The 13,243-nt window shown below is 38.9% G+C and overlaps 1 protein-coding gene across 2 annotated transcripts in view; it reads left to right on the forward strand.

Moving 5' to 3' along the window:
* TPK1 (thiamin pyrophosphokinase 1) overlaps window positions 1–13,243 on the forward strand; it is a 302,576-nt gene that overhangs the window by 229,299 nt on the left and 60,034 nt on the right. For both annotated transcript variants that reach the window (XM_058028031.1, XM_058028038.1), the window contains one exon: window positions 10,514–10,625. In XM_058028031.1, coding sequence (XP_057884014.1) covers window positions 10,514–10,625 — 112 coding nt within the window. The remainder of the gene's footprint in view (window positions 1–10,513; window positions 10,626–13,243) is intronic.

A 13,243-nucleotide genomic window follows, 5' to 3' on the forward strand; every position in this document is an offset into this window, starting at 1 on the left:
TACATTAATCTCTGGTATTTGTACTGAGCACTGTATGGTAAAAAGTAAGCATTAATGATGAGTATAGGGATTAAACACTATTGTGCTAAAGCTAAAAGAATTTTCTAACATCTTCCCCCGCTGCTGTGTAGATTTCTTAGAGAAATAGAACTTGTTAGGTAACAACTGGCAGAAACTGATGCACAGAAAGTTCCACCAGAATACAGGGAAAATCTTCTTTACTGTGTGGGTCATCAAATACTGGAACAGATTTCCCAGAGAGCTTGTGGAGCCTCCCTCACTGGAGGTATTCAAGAACTGGATGTCTGGATGCAATCCTCTGCCATGTGCTCTAGGATGACCCTGCTTGAGCAGGGACCTTGATGACCCACTGTGGTCCTTTCTAACCTGACCTGTTCTGTGAGAAGTTCTCGTGCTCTGCAATACTCCACTTTTGTGGCTGGTAATGGTTTGAGCGAAGTGTAGTGGGTTGATGATGGCAGGATTCCAGACACCCACCAAAGCCTCTCTCCCACTCCCCTCTGCAGCTGGACAGGGGAGAGAAAAATATAATGAAGGGTTCATGGCCTGAGGTAAGGATCAGGAGAGATCTCTCATCAAATATCATCATGGGCTTCCAGCAGCTTCTCACAGAAGCCACCCTTATAGCTTCTCTCTGCCATACCAGGCCATGCTAAACCAATACAGGCAAGCAATAGGGTTTTTATTCTGAAATCTTTCTTGTCTTAATCGCAATTCTCTCCTAGTACTAACCCAATGGCATCTCATTTCATGGAGCAGGAGTAGCAAGGAAATCACACGCTTTCCAAGAGGGAAATGTAGCTAGAGAAGTTTAGGAAGGCAAGAAATCAGCATGCAATAGTAATTCACCTAATTCCTTAAGCAATCCTTGATTACGTATTAAGTTTATTACTACTTTAAATAGCTTGAAATTTATAGTTAAGCTTCTAGGTTTTTCAAGCATTTGGCTATATGTTTTCTTCTTGAATGTTTTTGATCCTTTTTGATACTTTTGTGAGATATTTTATTCTTCTGTCTCCCTAATAAAGCCCACAAAACAGGTTTGACCTAGCAAGTTCCTGTTTTATGGAAGGGTTCAGTTCCTTTTTCAGAAGATGCATCCTGAGTTTCTATTGTGTGAAAGAGACTGAAAACTTTTATATACAGAAAATGCAACAATATGCATAAGTCAAAGGGTCTAAATAGGCAGTATTACTTGTTGCAGCCTTTCTGCTTTTGTGAGGGTGAGCCGTGAGTTTTAACAGCAACCTGTCATTCTGTTGGCCCTCATATTATGTTTTTTTATGTCAGTGCTTTTCATCTTTTCATCTTGTTATACTACTCTGTATTTGGTATAAACTTGTTCTGCTGTTGTCCTGTTTCATGGGTTCAAGTTCTATTTTATTCCCAGGCAGTAAATTGAAAGAATTTCATAGAATACAGTAGAAGAGGTCAGCTGGAAGGGACCCACCAGAAGCACCTAGTCCAACTACCTGACCACTTTCAGGACTGACCAAAAGTTAAAGCATGGCTTTAAGGGCATTGTGCAAATGCCTCTTCAATACTGACAGGCAAATGGCCCTGACTACTTCTCAATGAAGTCTGTTCCAGGATTTCACCACCCTTTGGGTAAGGAAGATATTGCTTATGTCAAGTCTGAACCTTCCCTGATGGAAGCAGCTTTTAGCTGTTCCCACATGTCCTAGTGCTGGGTGCCAGGGAGAAGAGCTCAGCACCTGCCTCTCAACTGCCCCTTTTTAGGGAGCTGTGGGGAGCAGTGAGGGCACCCCTTGGCTTCCTTCTCTCCAAACCAGACATGCATAAATTCCTCAAGTATCGTAAATCAAAGGCGACTCGGACAAAGGGGAGAGAGAATGATACATCTGACTCCATCATCAGAAGGCTAAAGAATTGTTTTATTATATTATACTATGTACATTGTATCTAAACTGAATCTGCCCTGCACTCACTCTTGCTCACAACTGCTCACACCACACTCATCTCTCCTCTCCTGACTGTGCCGTGACAGTCTGACACACACACACTTCTTGGCCCTGATGGGCCAAGGGAACCAAACACCCTCACTTTGGGTAAACAATCTCCATATTGCATCCTACTTTAGCACAACACAGGCACAGCAAGCGAGATAAGAATTGTGTTTTCCTTCTTCTCTGCTTGTCTCACTGCTTCTCTCTGTTCAGAGGGCATGTGAATACCACACTCAAGGACATGTCTGCTGTGCCCTTTGCCACCTTGGTGCCTTCCTTGGGATGCATTTAAGTAATTCAATTCTTAAATTGAACTGCACATGCTACTCAAGATGGGGCTGCACCAGCACTAAATACAGATGTGACCATCCAGTCACCTCTTTTGACCAGCCGGTGATGCTGTGTTCGGTGCACTCCAGGATGGGGTTTGCCCTCCTTGCTGCCAGGGCACACACACTGCTGACTCCTGTCAAGCTTCCTGTCAGCCAGCATCCCCAGATACCTTTCTGCAGGGCTGCTCTCCAGCCACTCCTCTCCCAGTTTAGTCTCATGTCTGGCATTGCTCCTTCCCAGGTGCAGAATCCAGCATTTGGACTTGTTCAGTTTCATGCCACTGGTGATTGCCCAATGCTCCAATCTCTCCAGGTACCCCTGCAGGGCCTCTTGTCCCCTGAGACAGACAAAAGCACCTCCCAGTTTCATTATTTCAAACTTACTAACTGTGCATTCAGCTCCTGTACCTAAGTCATTGATACAAATATTGAACAGAATTGGCCCTAGAATTAAGCCCTGAAGAACACCACTGATCACCAGTCACCAGCCAGAAGTTCTGAGCAGTGCAATTCCACTCCTCCACCACATCCTTCAACAAAAAAATAGATTTTTGTGAGAATTGTAATCTCCAAGTGAATACTAAGCTTTACAAGAGAAAAGAAAAAATGTGGGGGAAAAAAGAGGAATATATATATATTTGAATGGCCAGCTTGAATTTTCTTTAATTATCTTTGTTCTTCTTGACCTCAACAACATGTCTTTGAGCTTCAGAAGTGTAGAAAGAAGTCATTCAATCAATCATTGTAGAAAGGAGCAGTCAGTCATTGCTAGCACCAGATCTTGGGCATAACAAAGCCTGCTGTTACAAAGCAGAAGCCATTTTCCTGTCTACTGAAAGTAGATATGGTTTCTTATCCTAAGTCAATGAATATCTTTATAATAACAGCAAATTAATTTCTTCCTGTAGCAGGGATCAAGAAAGAATGCAAAATTGTCTCCTAATTGTCTCCTGTTTATTTTTGCTAGTTCCAGTCTCTATCCTTCTTGCCTAGAGGTATATGAAAGTTACAGTCAGCAACAAAAGGGAGAAAAGAGCATTTGTGAGATTCTCGCACTCCATGAAAAGAATTCTGTTCATCAGTTTGTTTGCACTGAAGAAATTAGAGAGGCCAGGCTTTGATGAAGCCCTAATCCTAACATGAAACCTCCAAATATGAAGCCAGTTCTACTAAAAGGATGATGATATATCAGAGGATTTGTGGGCTCATGATTTGCTGCCATTGTATAAAACATTAAAAAAAAAGGCATCATAGGGATTGAGAAGTATAAGACTGAGAAGTACAGGAAACTAAAAGAAGCTGTTGACCACCTTCTTTTTTGTTGGCCTGTTGATCATTCTTCTTATTTATACAGTATAGAAGATTTCCAAGTGAGAGATTGGAGTAGGAGAGCTACAGAGATTTGCCAGTTTGCCTGGGAACAGATAAACAGATTTGAATTTTGTGTATTCTTACGGAGCATAAAGGTGCCTTTCTGTAACAGTCCATGATTCAGTGCTAAGAAGAATAAATTGTTTCTTGCCACAAGTTAGGTGAACATTACCCTGTCTTTTAAATTAATTCACACACTTCTCTAATACCTGGAAAAATAAGATAGTATAGTCTAGGTAGAAGGGATCCTACAGACTCTTCCCCTGTAGAAATACACCAAAAAAGGAAGGGCAGTGACACTAAATTTATTATGAACTGATTCATAATGAAAAAGATTATGCTGCATTTTTATCACTTAAGAATTGCAGAGTATTAGTGCCCTTAGTAAAGGCCCCTCTAGGCTGACAATTTAACTGCAACACTGCATAATAATTATACAGGCAATATGAAATCTTCAGCAGCTTGTCTACTTTTCACTCTTATCTGCAATCTATTATACTCTGTAGTCTCATAAATGGATATAAAGAAATGGTTCTGATTTTTTTAAGGCATCGCTAAAAATGCTAATTAAACCTATAATGATGAGCCTGCTGAGGATAGGGCACCAAATGCAGAAGCTCAAGGATAAAATGTCACACTGGGCCAGTCTAAGGATTGTTTGAATTTAGAAAAGGACCAGGGATATCTTGATTATTGTAGTTTCACTCTGTATTTGTGGTTTATTTTGCACTGATTTGTGGAAAACTGGAGAAAATGTTGTGGAATCTCATTTGCAACTTGGAAGTTTAAACAGAATGAGTTTCTCTTTTTGGTGGTGTTCAGAGTAGAACAAGAATTAGTATTTATGGCATTTGTCAATCTTTAAGATATGTCTTTGAAAAGGAATTAAACTAATGCAACTCCTTTTTAAAGTATCTTTTGTATTCCCAGATATCCTTTTAGGTTGAAAAAATGTTTTCATCCCTTTATTTGTGTGCATGTTAGCACACATGTTGCTGTCACTTTTAACTGCTTGCAGCACTCTGAGGGAAGTATGATTTCATAATAATTTCATATGTTTTTCACTTGTGATTGCTGGGGTTTTGCCACCCAGGTAGACCGGCCTGCAGAAGATAGAGAGCTGTTTCACAGGCTCATGCTGCTACAAGTGATGGGCAAACAAGGGGTTTGCTCCCTGTGCTCAGAGACATGAGAAATGTTCTCTCAGGCTGGTTTTTGGTAGGACTGTAGATGTGTAGTTCATGTGTAATTCATGTGTGAATGTGTGAAATTCTGGAATCATTTGCTCTCTGTGGATAATTTGTACATTAGATATACAGTAGCAACCATTTAAATGTACAACCTCAGGGTATAATAACTCTTTTTGGTTTACTGGCACTCACCTCCATGGGGATTTCCTTCTGTACCCTTATCATAAATTGGTTTGAAACAGATGTGTTCATTAATTTGGTCTACAACGATTATAATATATTCTGTCTTTCTTACCTGGGATTTTATTCACTGTAAAGTCATTTTTTATTAAGTGCTCCCCTTGAAGGGTAGCCTTGGTGAGGCTCTGTCTTACAAATAACTGATACACTGAAGTCCATCCATTTCATCACAGGAACAATCTAAGCTGTGATAGTAGGAATTGGCAGGATTGGATCCAACAGTTTTCAATGTTATTTTGAAGTATAACAAATTTGCTGGTTTTTCTCCATATGTTTAAGCAGTCATTGATATGACATATGAAAGCTTTTAGACATACAAGTTTTTGCTATAACTATGGATACTTTTATCTTCAACAGCAACCAAAAGCCTGGTTGGCTCAGAAAACATTCTCTGAATAGTGTTCACATAATAGCTACTTGGTACTGTGTCTATTTGTATGAGAAGACAATTGATGATATTTTAGAATTATAACAAAACAGCTCTTCTTAAGTACATCATTTTAGAAAAATTGGCTGTATTTGTCTTGCTCAAAATCTCAGCCCAAAAGCTTTTATTATTGTTAAGTCAAGCTCTTACCCAACTAATGATTAGTAGAAATATTTCTGGAACTTTGTTTTGACTTTATTGCCAGTCATATTTGACTTTAAACATAAATGTTCTCAGCTTTGTTTCATCCTTGTTCCTTTTCTCTTCCTCCCTTCTGCAGCTGTCTTTGGTGATTGTGTTGATTTCCACCCATTCCCCAAGTCTTCTTTCTGTATAGCATTTTCTGCACCCAGATGTTTATGTACTAAAACAGATTGTGGTCTTTACCTTTTCCCTGGGTAACACTGCGACATCTGTATTTAGTTTTTTGCTGCTGTTGTTGCCTTCAAGCGTGTGCTGCCATCTATGGAGTAATCATAGGAATAAAGCTGGTATAAAAAAGATGTTTTATCAAAAGATCATGGAAAACAAGATCTAGATAGTGGAGGAGGTATAGTAGAGCAGTAGGCCAGATCTCCAGAAATCCTGATCTCTGTAGTCCCAGATCTCACAGCAAGCATGGGTGAAAGTACACCTTTTAGAAAATCAGTGATTTCTAGTAATGAAATTATGCAGTTGATTTCTTTAAATCAGAGTAAGTTTGCTTTGTTCTTCAATCTGGTAACTCATTCCTTTTTCTTTTCCTTCCCTGTTACCTTTCACATGCCCTAGTTATTTAGCAGCTTCCAAGATCTGTTTACTATATCTTTCCTAATTTGTTTTTCAAAGCTTAATTTTAATTCCTTATCCTTCCCCAGCATCTTGTTAACTGGCTTTATGCCTCTCCTCAGTGTTTAGCTTCAACCTGACAAGTTCCAGGTTTCCCTCCTTCAGGTCCCTTCAGAATGCATTACTGAAGATTAGTCCCCATTCTGTCTCTCTTTCATAACATTTTGTTCCTTGATATCTATTTTAGAGTGTACATTTATTGCAACACATCTATTCAAGATGGTCTGAAAAGCACTTGGAGAAGTAATTTTCTCTGTGCTGGGGTATCCATGCACGTAGGGAAGCTGCCACTTTTGTCTTGATGCTGTTCATGTGTGTTCAGCTTGCAGATTTCTGACTAAGGATTGTAGCATCTCACAACCTTGAATGGGGCTAGGTGTATTTTTAGGTATATAATTCCTGGCAATGAGACTTCTATTCTTTTCAGCTGGCTGTGGTAAATAACAACTATGTCTCTGGGTCTTTCCTCAGCAAAAAAGAGTGTTGGAGTGGGTGTATATTTAACCACTACTTCTTAAATGCTTTCTTATAACACAAGGCATTAAAATCAAAAGGAAAAGTTTAGCCTATGTGGATAAAGCATTCTTAAAAATATCTTCTGACATTTTCTTCTTATTGCTGAACTCAAAAAATTGATCTTATTTTCCAGCATCAAAACAAAATGAAGGAAAAAAAATCAATGCTGAAGATTGATCAATGTTTTTCAAAACTGACTTAATAAGATAAAAATCAATATGGCTGTATTATTTGTCATTCTTTCATCACCAGGAACATTCAAACATGGTAATATTTGATTCTTAAGTTAAATGTGAAAATATTTCAGTTACCTCCTACAGAGGCAAAAAAAATATAACGAGGGATTTATTTAGTCAAAGTTCAGTTTTCTTTTTAAACCTAGTTTTGGAAATTTGAGTTCAGCAGAAATTGAAAACAGTTTGATATTTTAAGTGACAGTATATAATTATTCCTTTAATCACACAGACTTAAATAGAACAAATTATTACTTGTATTTGCAAATTAAAAGCTCTGATCCTCCCTTCCTCCTGCAAATATCAGTTCCATCTTGCTTGGTTGAGAGATCTTTACTCAAAAAATTGGAAATAAGCTTGGGAACTGAATTTCCCTCATGGCAGGTTCACGCTGCTTTGAATTTAGAGCTTTACTGTACAAATGCACTGGCTGATTAATGTTTTTGGCAAAAATGAATTGTTTTTATGCAATTTGTTTGTTTGTTTGTATTTTTCCAACATTCATTTCCCTTTTCTGCTCCTGCTATCCCCAGTAATATTAAGATCCCTTATTGATTTATTTAAAGAAAAGCCTTAGAAACTGACTTCTGTTATATTATTGAGCCAATCCCTAAAACATAAGTTTGGCCTGACAGTTGAGAGGGTTTTTTAAAAAAATTATCTGCATTTCAATATTCCTGTTCACCTACGTGCTGACTTGCATTCAGCCATTTGGGCTCCCTATTTGAAATTCCTGTTAACAACTGAGTGATAGAAAGTGTCCTTTTAGGGAAGAAAATCATTGTGCTCACATAATCACTGGAATGTGTGAACTGGGATTTTCATGAAGTATCAGACATTGAAAGACTCCTGATAAAATCTGAGATATTGGTGAGCCTCTGGCGTTGGCATCTTCTGTTTTAAAGATTTATTTCATGAGCACAGAAAGACAGCTATCTGCATAAATTTCTACTGAATTGATTCCCTATCTGCAAGCTGGGCCAGAATGTCATAAAATAGGAAATGCAAACCTGGTATTAGTTAGACACAGATTTTGAGAATATGGAATTTAACCAGGTTCTCTGTGGGGCCAGCTACTTTCTCATCTGCTTTTCATATTCCCTTACCGATTGATTAATATGGAGAGTTTGCTCCTCTCCTCCAGTAGCTCTGAGCAGCAATTTGAGCATTCATTGGGCTCAGACAGTCCCACCCCTTCATCTCTCACTCATCATCAGCTTCATTCTCCACAATATCTGTAATCACACAATGAGAGAGCTTGTACTTGCTGCTCTCCTCATCCTTTCCTCCTCCCTCCATGCTGTGAGGGAGAGGTGGCATGGCATATTGCACAGCTAAAAGCTTATCAAGCCTGAATTTGTTACACCTCTGAATTTGGCAGGCAGGCATTCACAACCACTACACATATACATGGCTCATCACCACGTGAAGCTGGACACCCTGAGAAGACAGATAATATTGGATTGGTTTTCTCATTGCTCTGCAAACAATCAAATAGACTTAAGCTATGCAATCTGATATTCCCTAATTGACAGCTTTTCCAAGGTTCATTTGTTAACTGAGAGCATGACATGTATTGAAGTTGTTTCTTCATAATGCATTTGGCATTAACAGGAGAAGCTGCTGAATGCCTCAGACATCAATGTCTCAGCAATAAGATATTTTGCCTACAGTTTTGACTTTCTAACTAATGACTGTGTATTTGCAAGAGCGTGTGAAATGAGCATAGGACAGGGCAGGAGAAAAAGGTTAAAAATGCATTCTCCTAAGAAAATTTGTGGGACTACTTTTGCTGCTATTTAGTTGACTTTTATGGTTCAACTGTTCTTCATTTATTTTGGTATAAAACTCTGATACCTTGCTCACTGAATAGTCATAGTGCTTCAGAGTCCATATATTTATAAATAGACACATCTCATTTTATTTATAGTGATGAAGAATTTGTGTGTAAAAGACATTCTCAAGAGTTTTGCTTGCCTGCATCTACACGAGAATAAAATAAAATTTAAAAAAATCCTCTGTTTCAAAGAAGCTTCTCCCACATGAAGGCCAGGCTTATTTGAAGGAATAAATTTTCTGTGTAGAAGAGACCAAAGGATGATTTCTCCACTGATCTTGTCGCTACTTTTTATTTGCTGCTTTCTTGTAGCTAGTTTCTGTCACCATGATATTTTCTGAAAAATCCCTTTGCCAGGATTTTTCTCCTGAGAAGCTGAGAAGCCTCAGGGGAAAAGACAAACAATGATTATCTGCTGCTGTGGAATGCAACAGGTGCATCTTTGATTGGTCCATGTTGGTTGTTTCTAATTAATGGCCAATCCCAGTCAGCTAGCTCAGACTCTCTGAGTCACAAGCTTTTGTTATTCATTTTCCTTTCTATTCCTTGCTGGTCTTCTGATGAAATCCTTTCTTCTATTCTTTTAGTGTCATTCTAATATATAATTTTCTTTTAATATAATATATGTAATAAAATAATAAATCAGCCTTCTGAAACATGGGGTCAAGATTCTCATCTCTTCCCTTGTCCTGGGACCCCTGCAACCCTGCAAACACCACCACAAGTTTCCACAAACACTTTCTTATTTTCTTAGAACACAGATTGTACTAGAACTGTAACACTCAGCACTTTTCATTCTGTTAAAGATTTCCAGTTTCTACTCTTCCTCTAACTGTTCACGGGATGTTCACACACGAGCTGTAAGTGCTAATGAAGAGAGATTTATCACAAATATATCATCATTAATAGCTGTTGCTTCTCCTGCATCCCATGAATGTTTTACTTACTAGATGAATATATCTTGGATGTAAAAAAATGTTTTAATTTCATTTTTTTCATTATTTATTGTAAGCAGGTTACTCTAAATATTTAGGTTCATTTCTCTAGCACCTAGTTAAATTTTTGCATGTATTCCTCTTTCTGGGTAGAGTACATGCCTGGAGAAGTACATGAAATTTTACAGATGTTGTCAAAATAATTGAAGCATTTCAGTGGAGCTTTGACTAGCACTGTTTAGGAAGTGAAACACAGCTGTTTAGATGAGGAAAAATGTGGGAATGGATCAGGATGCCTTCATTTCACAGGAATAAAGAGCCTAGGTTTGACAGAAAGACCTGTTCAAATAATGCCAGGGAAGAATGAGCAAAGCTAGATTCTGCTTAGAAAAGCCTAGAAACAAACTTTTGAAAGCCCTAAGGTCTGGAACCTAAGCACACATCTCTCCTCCCTCTGTAAACATCAATGTTCTGACTCCCTGCTGCAACCAAATATTCCTGAGCCCTTGGGGGACATTCTGGAGCTGTCCCCAAGTACCTCCCCTTTTGTTTGCATGGTCTGGGATCAAATTCCATTTGGGCAGGCACTGACTGCAGAAACACTTCTGTCTTGCAGGGCAAGCACAAGCTGCGCGTGGACACGGGCCTGGAGGGCCCCTGGTGCGGCCTCATCCCCATCGGGAGCCCCTGCGAGAGTGTGACCACCACGGGCCTCAGGTGGAATCTCAGTAAGTGGGACGCCTCTGGGACAGGGGCTCTGCTCTGCTCCTCACATTGTAAGGTGCTCCTCCTTGTAAGGCCCTTCTACAAGCACCTCTGCTCCTCCTTGTAAGGCCCGTCATGACTGGTGAAAGGCACGCTGCCTTTGGAGTGCCTTTCACCAGTCATAAAGGGCCTTACAAGTGTGAAGGTGAAGCATGGCATTGAATCCCTGCCAGGCCATTTCTTTTTCTAGAAATGAAGGGTGTTTTACCAAAAAAAAAGCTAGAGAAATACGTTTAAACCCGAGATCTCACAGGCAGAAACACATTTTCCGTTTGGGAGTCATTGTGCTCTTCAAACAGAACATTTGTTGAGGTCATGATACATTACCATCTTGATACATGGCCCTCCAGGGAAAAGAAGCCATGAGTGTCTAAACTCCTGCTTATAAGCCATAAAGTTGCAGCAGACAAATACTAACGGGATACAGATTAGCAAAGCTACCTCACTTCCACTGAACTGCTTCATGTATATTGTCTTTTTCTCAACCCTGAATGAATAGATCCTTTTTCTTACTTTCGAGTGGAAAAGAGTCCATTTGATCTAGAACCAGGGATATTTATCTGTAGACATAGGAGGTTTTATAACCCAAAAAATCAAACCAACTTTCATCCTCCTGCCTCTTCTTCCCACACGGAGTCATTTGGGATGCATTTACACAGGGAAGTAATGGGATATTTTCAATGAACATTCATTAAAACTTAAGTGGGAGCAGAGCAGTAATTGAGAGGCTCTAGTCTCAGTCTGATTGACATGTCCAGGCTTTAGAGCCATTCCATGCAGTGCAGTGCCTTCACTGGCCAAGAATTGCTGTGAGTGACCCACTGTGCCAGCCAGCAGAACATCTGCTGGTTCCACTGAGAGCTTGAGCACGTGCCATTAAGGTGGTGGTAGGCATTAGTAGCTCATTAACTATAAAATATATAAATATGGCATTAGTTTTGGGTTGTGGGAGAATTGCCAGATGAAGAGCTGTCTGGCTAGCAACATTTCTGTCCTTTTAAACTGGAGTGAAAGAGCTGAATATATTGCATGAGAGACATTCCCTAATTTGAAAAAGAGTCAGATATTTTCATTGTGTGTATAAATACAGTTGACATACATGATACTGAATTTTCATCTTCTCATCTCCTGTTGTCCAGCAACTTCAGTGACCCATTGCACTGAGGTACTAATTTCTCAGAAAATGTTCTGTCCTTCAGAATGAGGTGCAAGAAGATCTAAACAGCCTCATGTTAATGAAGGAAGCATGTCTGGATCCTGTGTTGTATTGCAAAAGGCTACTGTGTGGATCAAAATGTTGTAGACACAATGAGGTTGCAGCCCTTTCTTTTGATTTTTATTAATTAAAAAAAAACCATTTTTCAGATACCACAGATTTTTTTCAGTTTAATTCCATAAATTTCATCAGATTTGCAAGATGCTCATTAGAAAGTTGGTAATTTTAAAGATGGTCTGTCTGGTCTGTTTCTTCGTTACTACTGAATTCTGATTGCATGACCTACTAAAGCTAAAGAGAAAGGGATTGCAAGTCAGCTGTGCCAGCTGGAAGAGAATGCAGGGGGGAGATGAAATGGAGCAAATATTTTTTCTCTCTAGGGTTGGGTTGAGATACTAAATGCTGGTCATAGCTGGATATGGACTTACAGGGGTTTTAATACTCCTAATTTAATCTTTTTTTTTATTATTATTTTTCTGGGAGACAAAAAAGTATTTATGTGACTGTTTCCTGCTTGTTCCATCTTAAGAGAACACCATTATCTCTGCTTCGTCTCCCTGCCCTTGTTACTGTTATTTTCCAGGAGGAAAAAGAGCAGATCTTTACAGTGTTTTTGTTAGTGATGTATATATTACATCCTGTTACAGGCTGTTTTCAGTCTCAATACTCATGTTTCTCCCAGGATGTAGTTCTTTCATTTATTTCTCCATTAATCACAGATATATATGTAAAACCAAAGAATGAGCTGGTCTTCCTTGAAGAGCCTTAATCTATCTGAGACATAAAGACCATTACAACCTGAAACTGCTCTCTTACCCAAGCCACTAGAGCTAACCTTTTCACTCATCCAAATGCAGAATAACCATTGAATTAGGTTATTGTTCAGACACTGATTAAAAAATTGAAGTGCAATTACATTTCCCAAAAGAGAAAACAGTATCTTCAATTCAGCATGTGGTTAGTTGTGACTTGGTTGGATTTTTTTCCCTAATAAATAGGATCTACATTCTGATAGTTAAAGTTTGATGCTAACTTCCATTCCATCGCTGGACTTTTATGCTGCCTGCAGTTTTGCACTTACTTCAAAAAATATTAATCCTCCTGTAAATTGGGATGGAGAAGCAGAGGATCAAGTGGGAGGAAATAGAATAATGAGAATGGAAACTGAAGTGTGATATGGATGTCAGCCTTGCTGCTAAGGGCTGGCAATGGCAGAGCTTTACCTATTCATTCATTAACAGCAATCTGAGCACACACCTTTGTAAACCTCCATGTAAATCTATTGCAAACCTCAATGAATAATTTTTTGTGGTTATAAATTCATTTTCATGTGTAAATCATAAAAGGAATTAAATTTTTAAGCCG

The sequence above is a fragment of the Melospiza georgiana genome, chromosome 1 (genome assembly GCF_028018845.1).
Source record: "Melospiza georgiana isolate bMelGeo1 chromosome 1, bMelGeo1.pri, whole genome shotgun sequence".
In the NCBI taxonomy this organism is placed as follows: domain Eukaryota; kingdom Metazoa; phylum Chordata; class Aves; order Passeriformes; family Passerellidae; genus Melospiza; species Melospiza georgiana.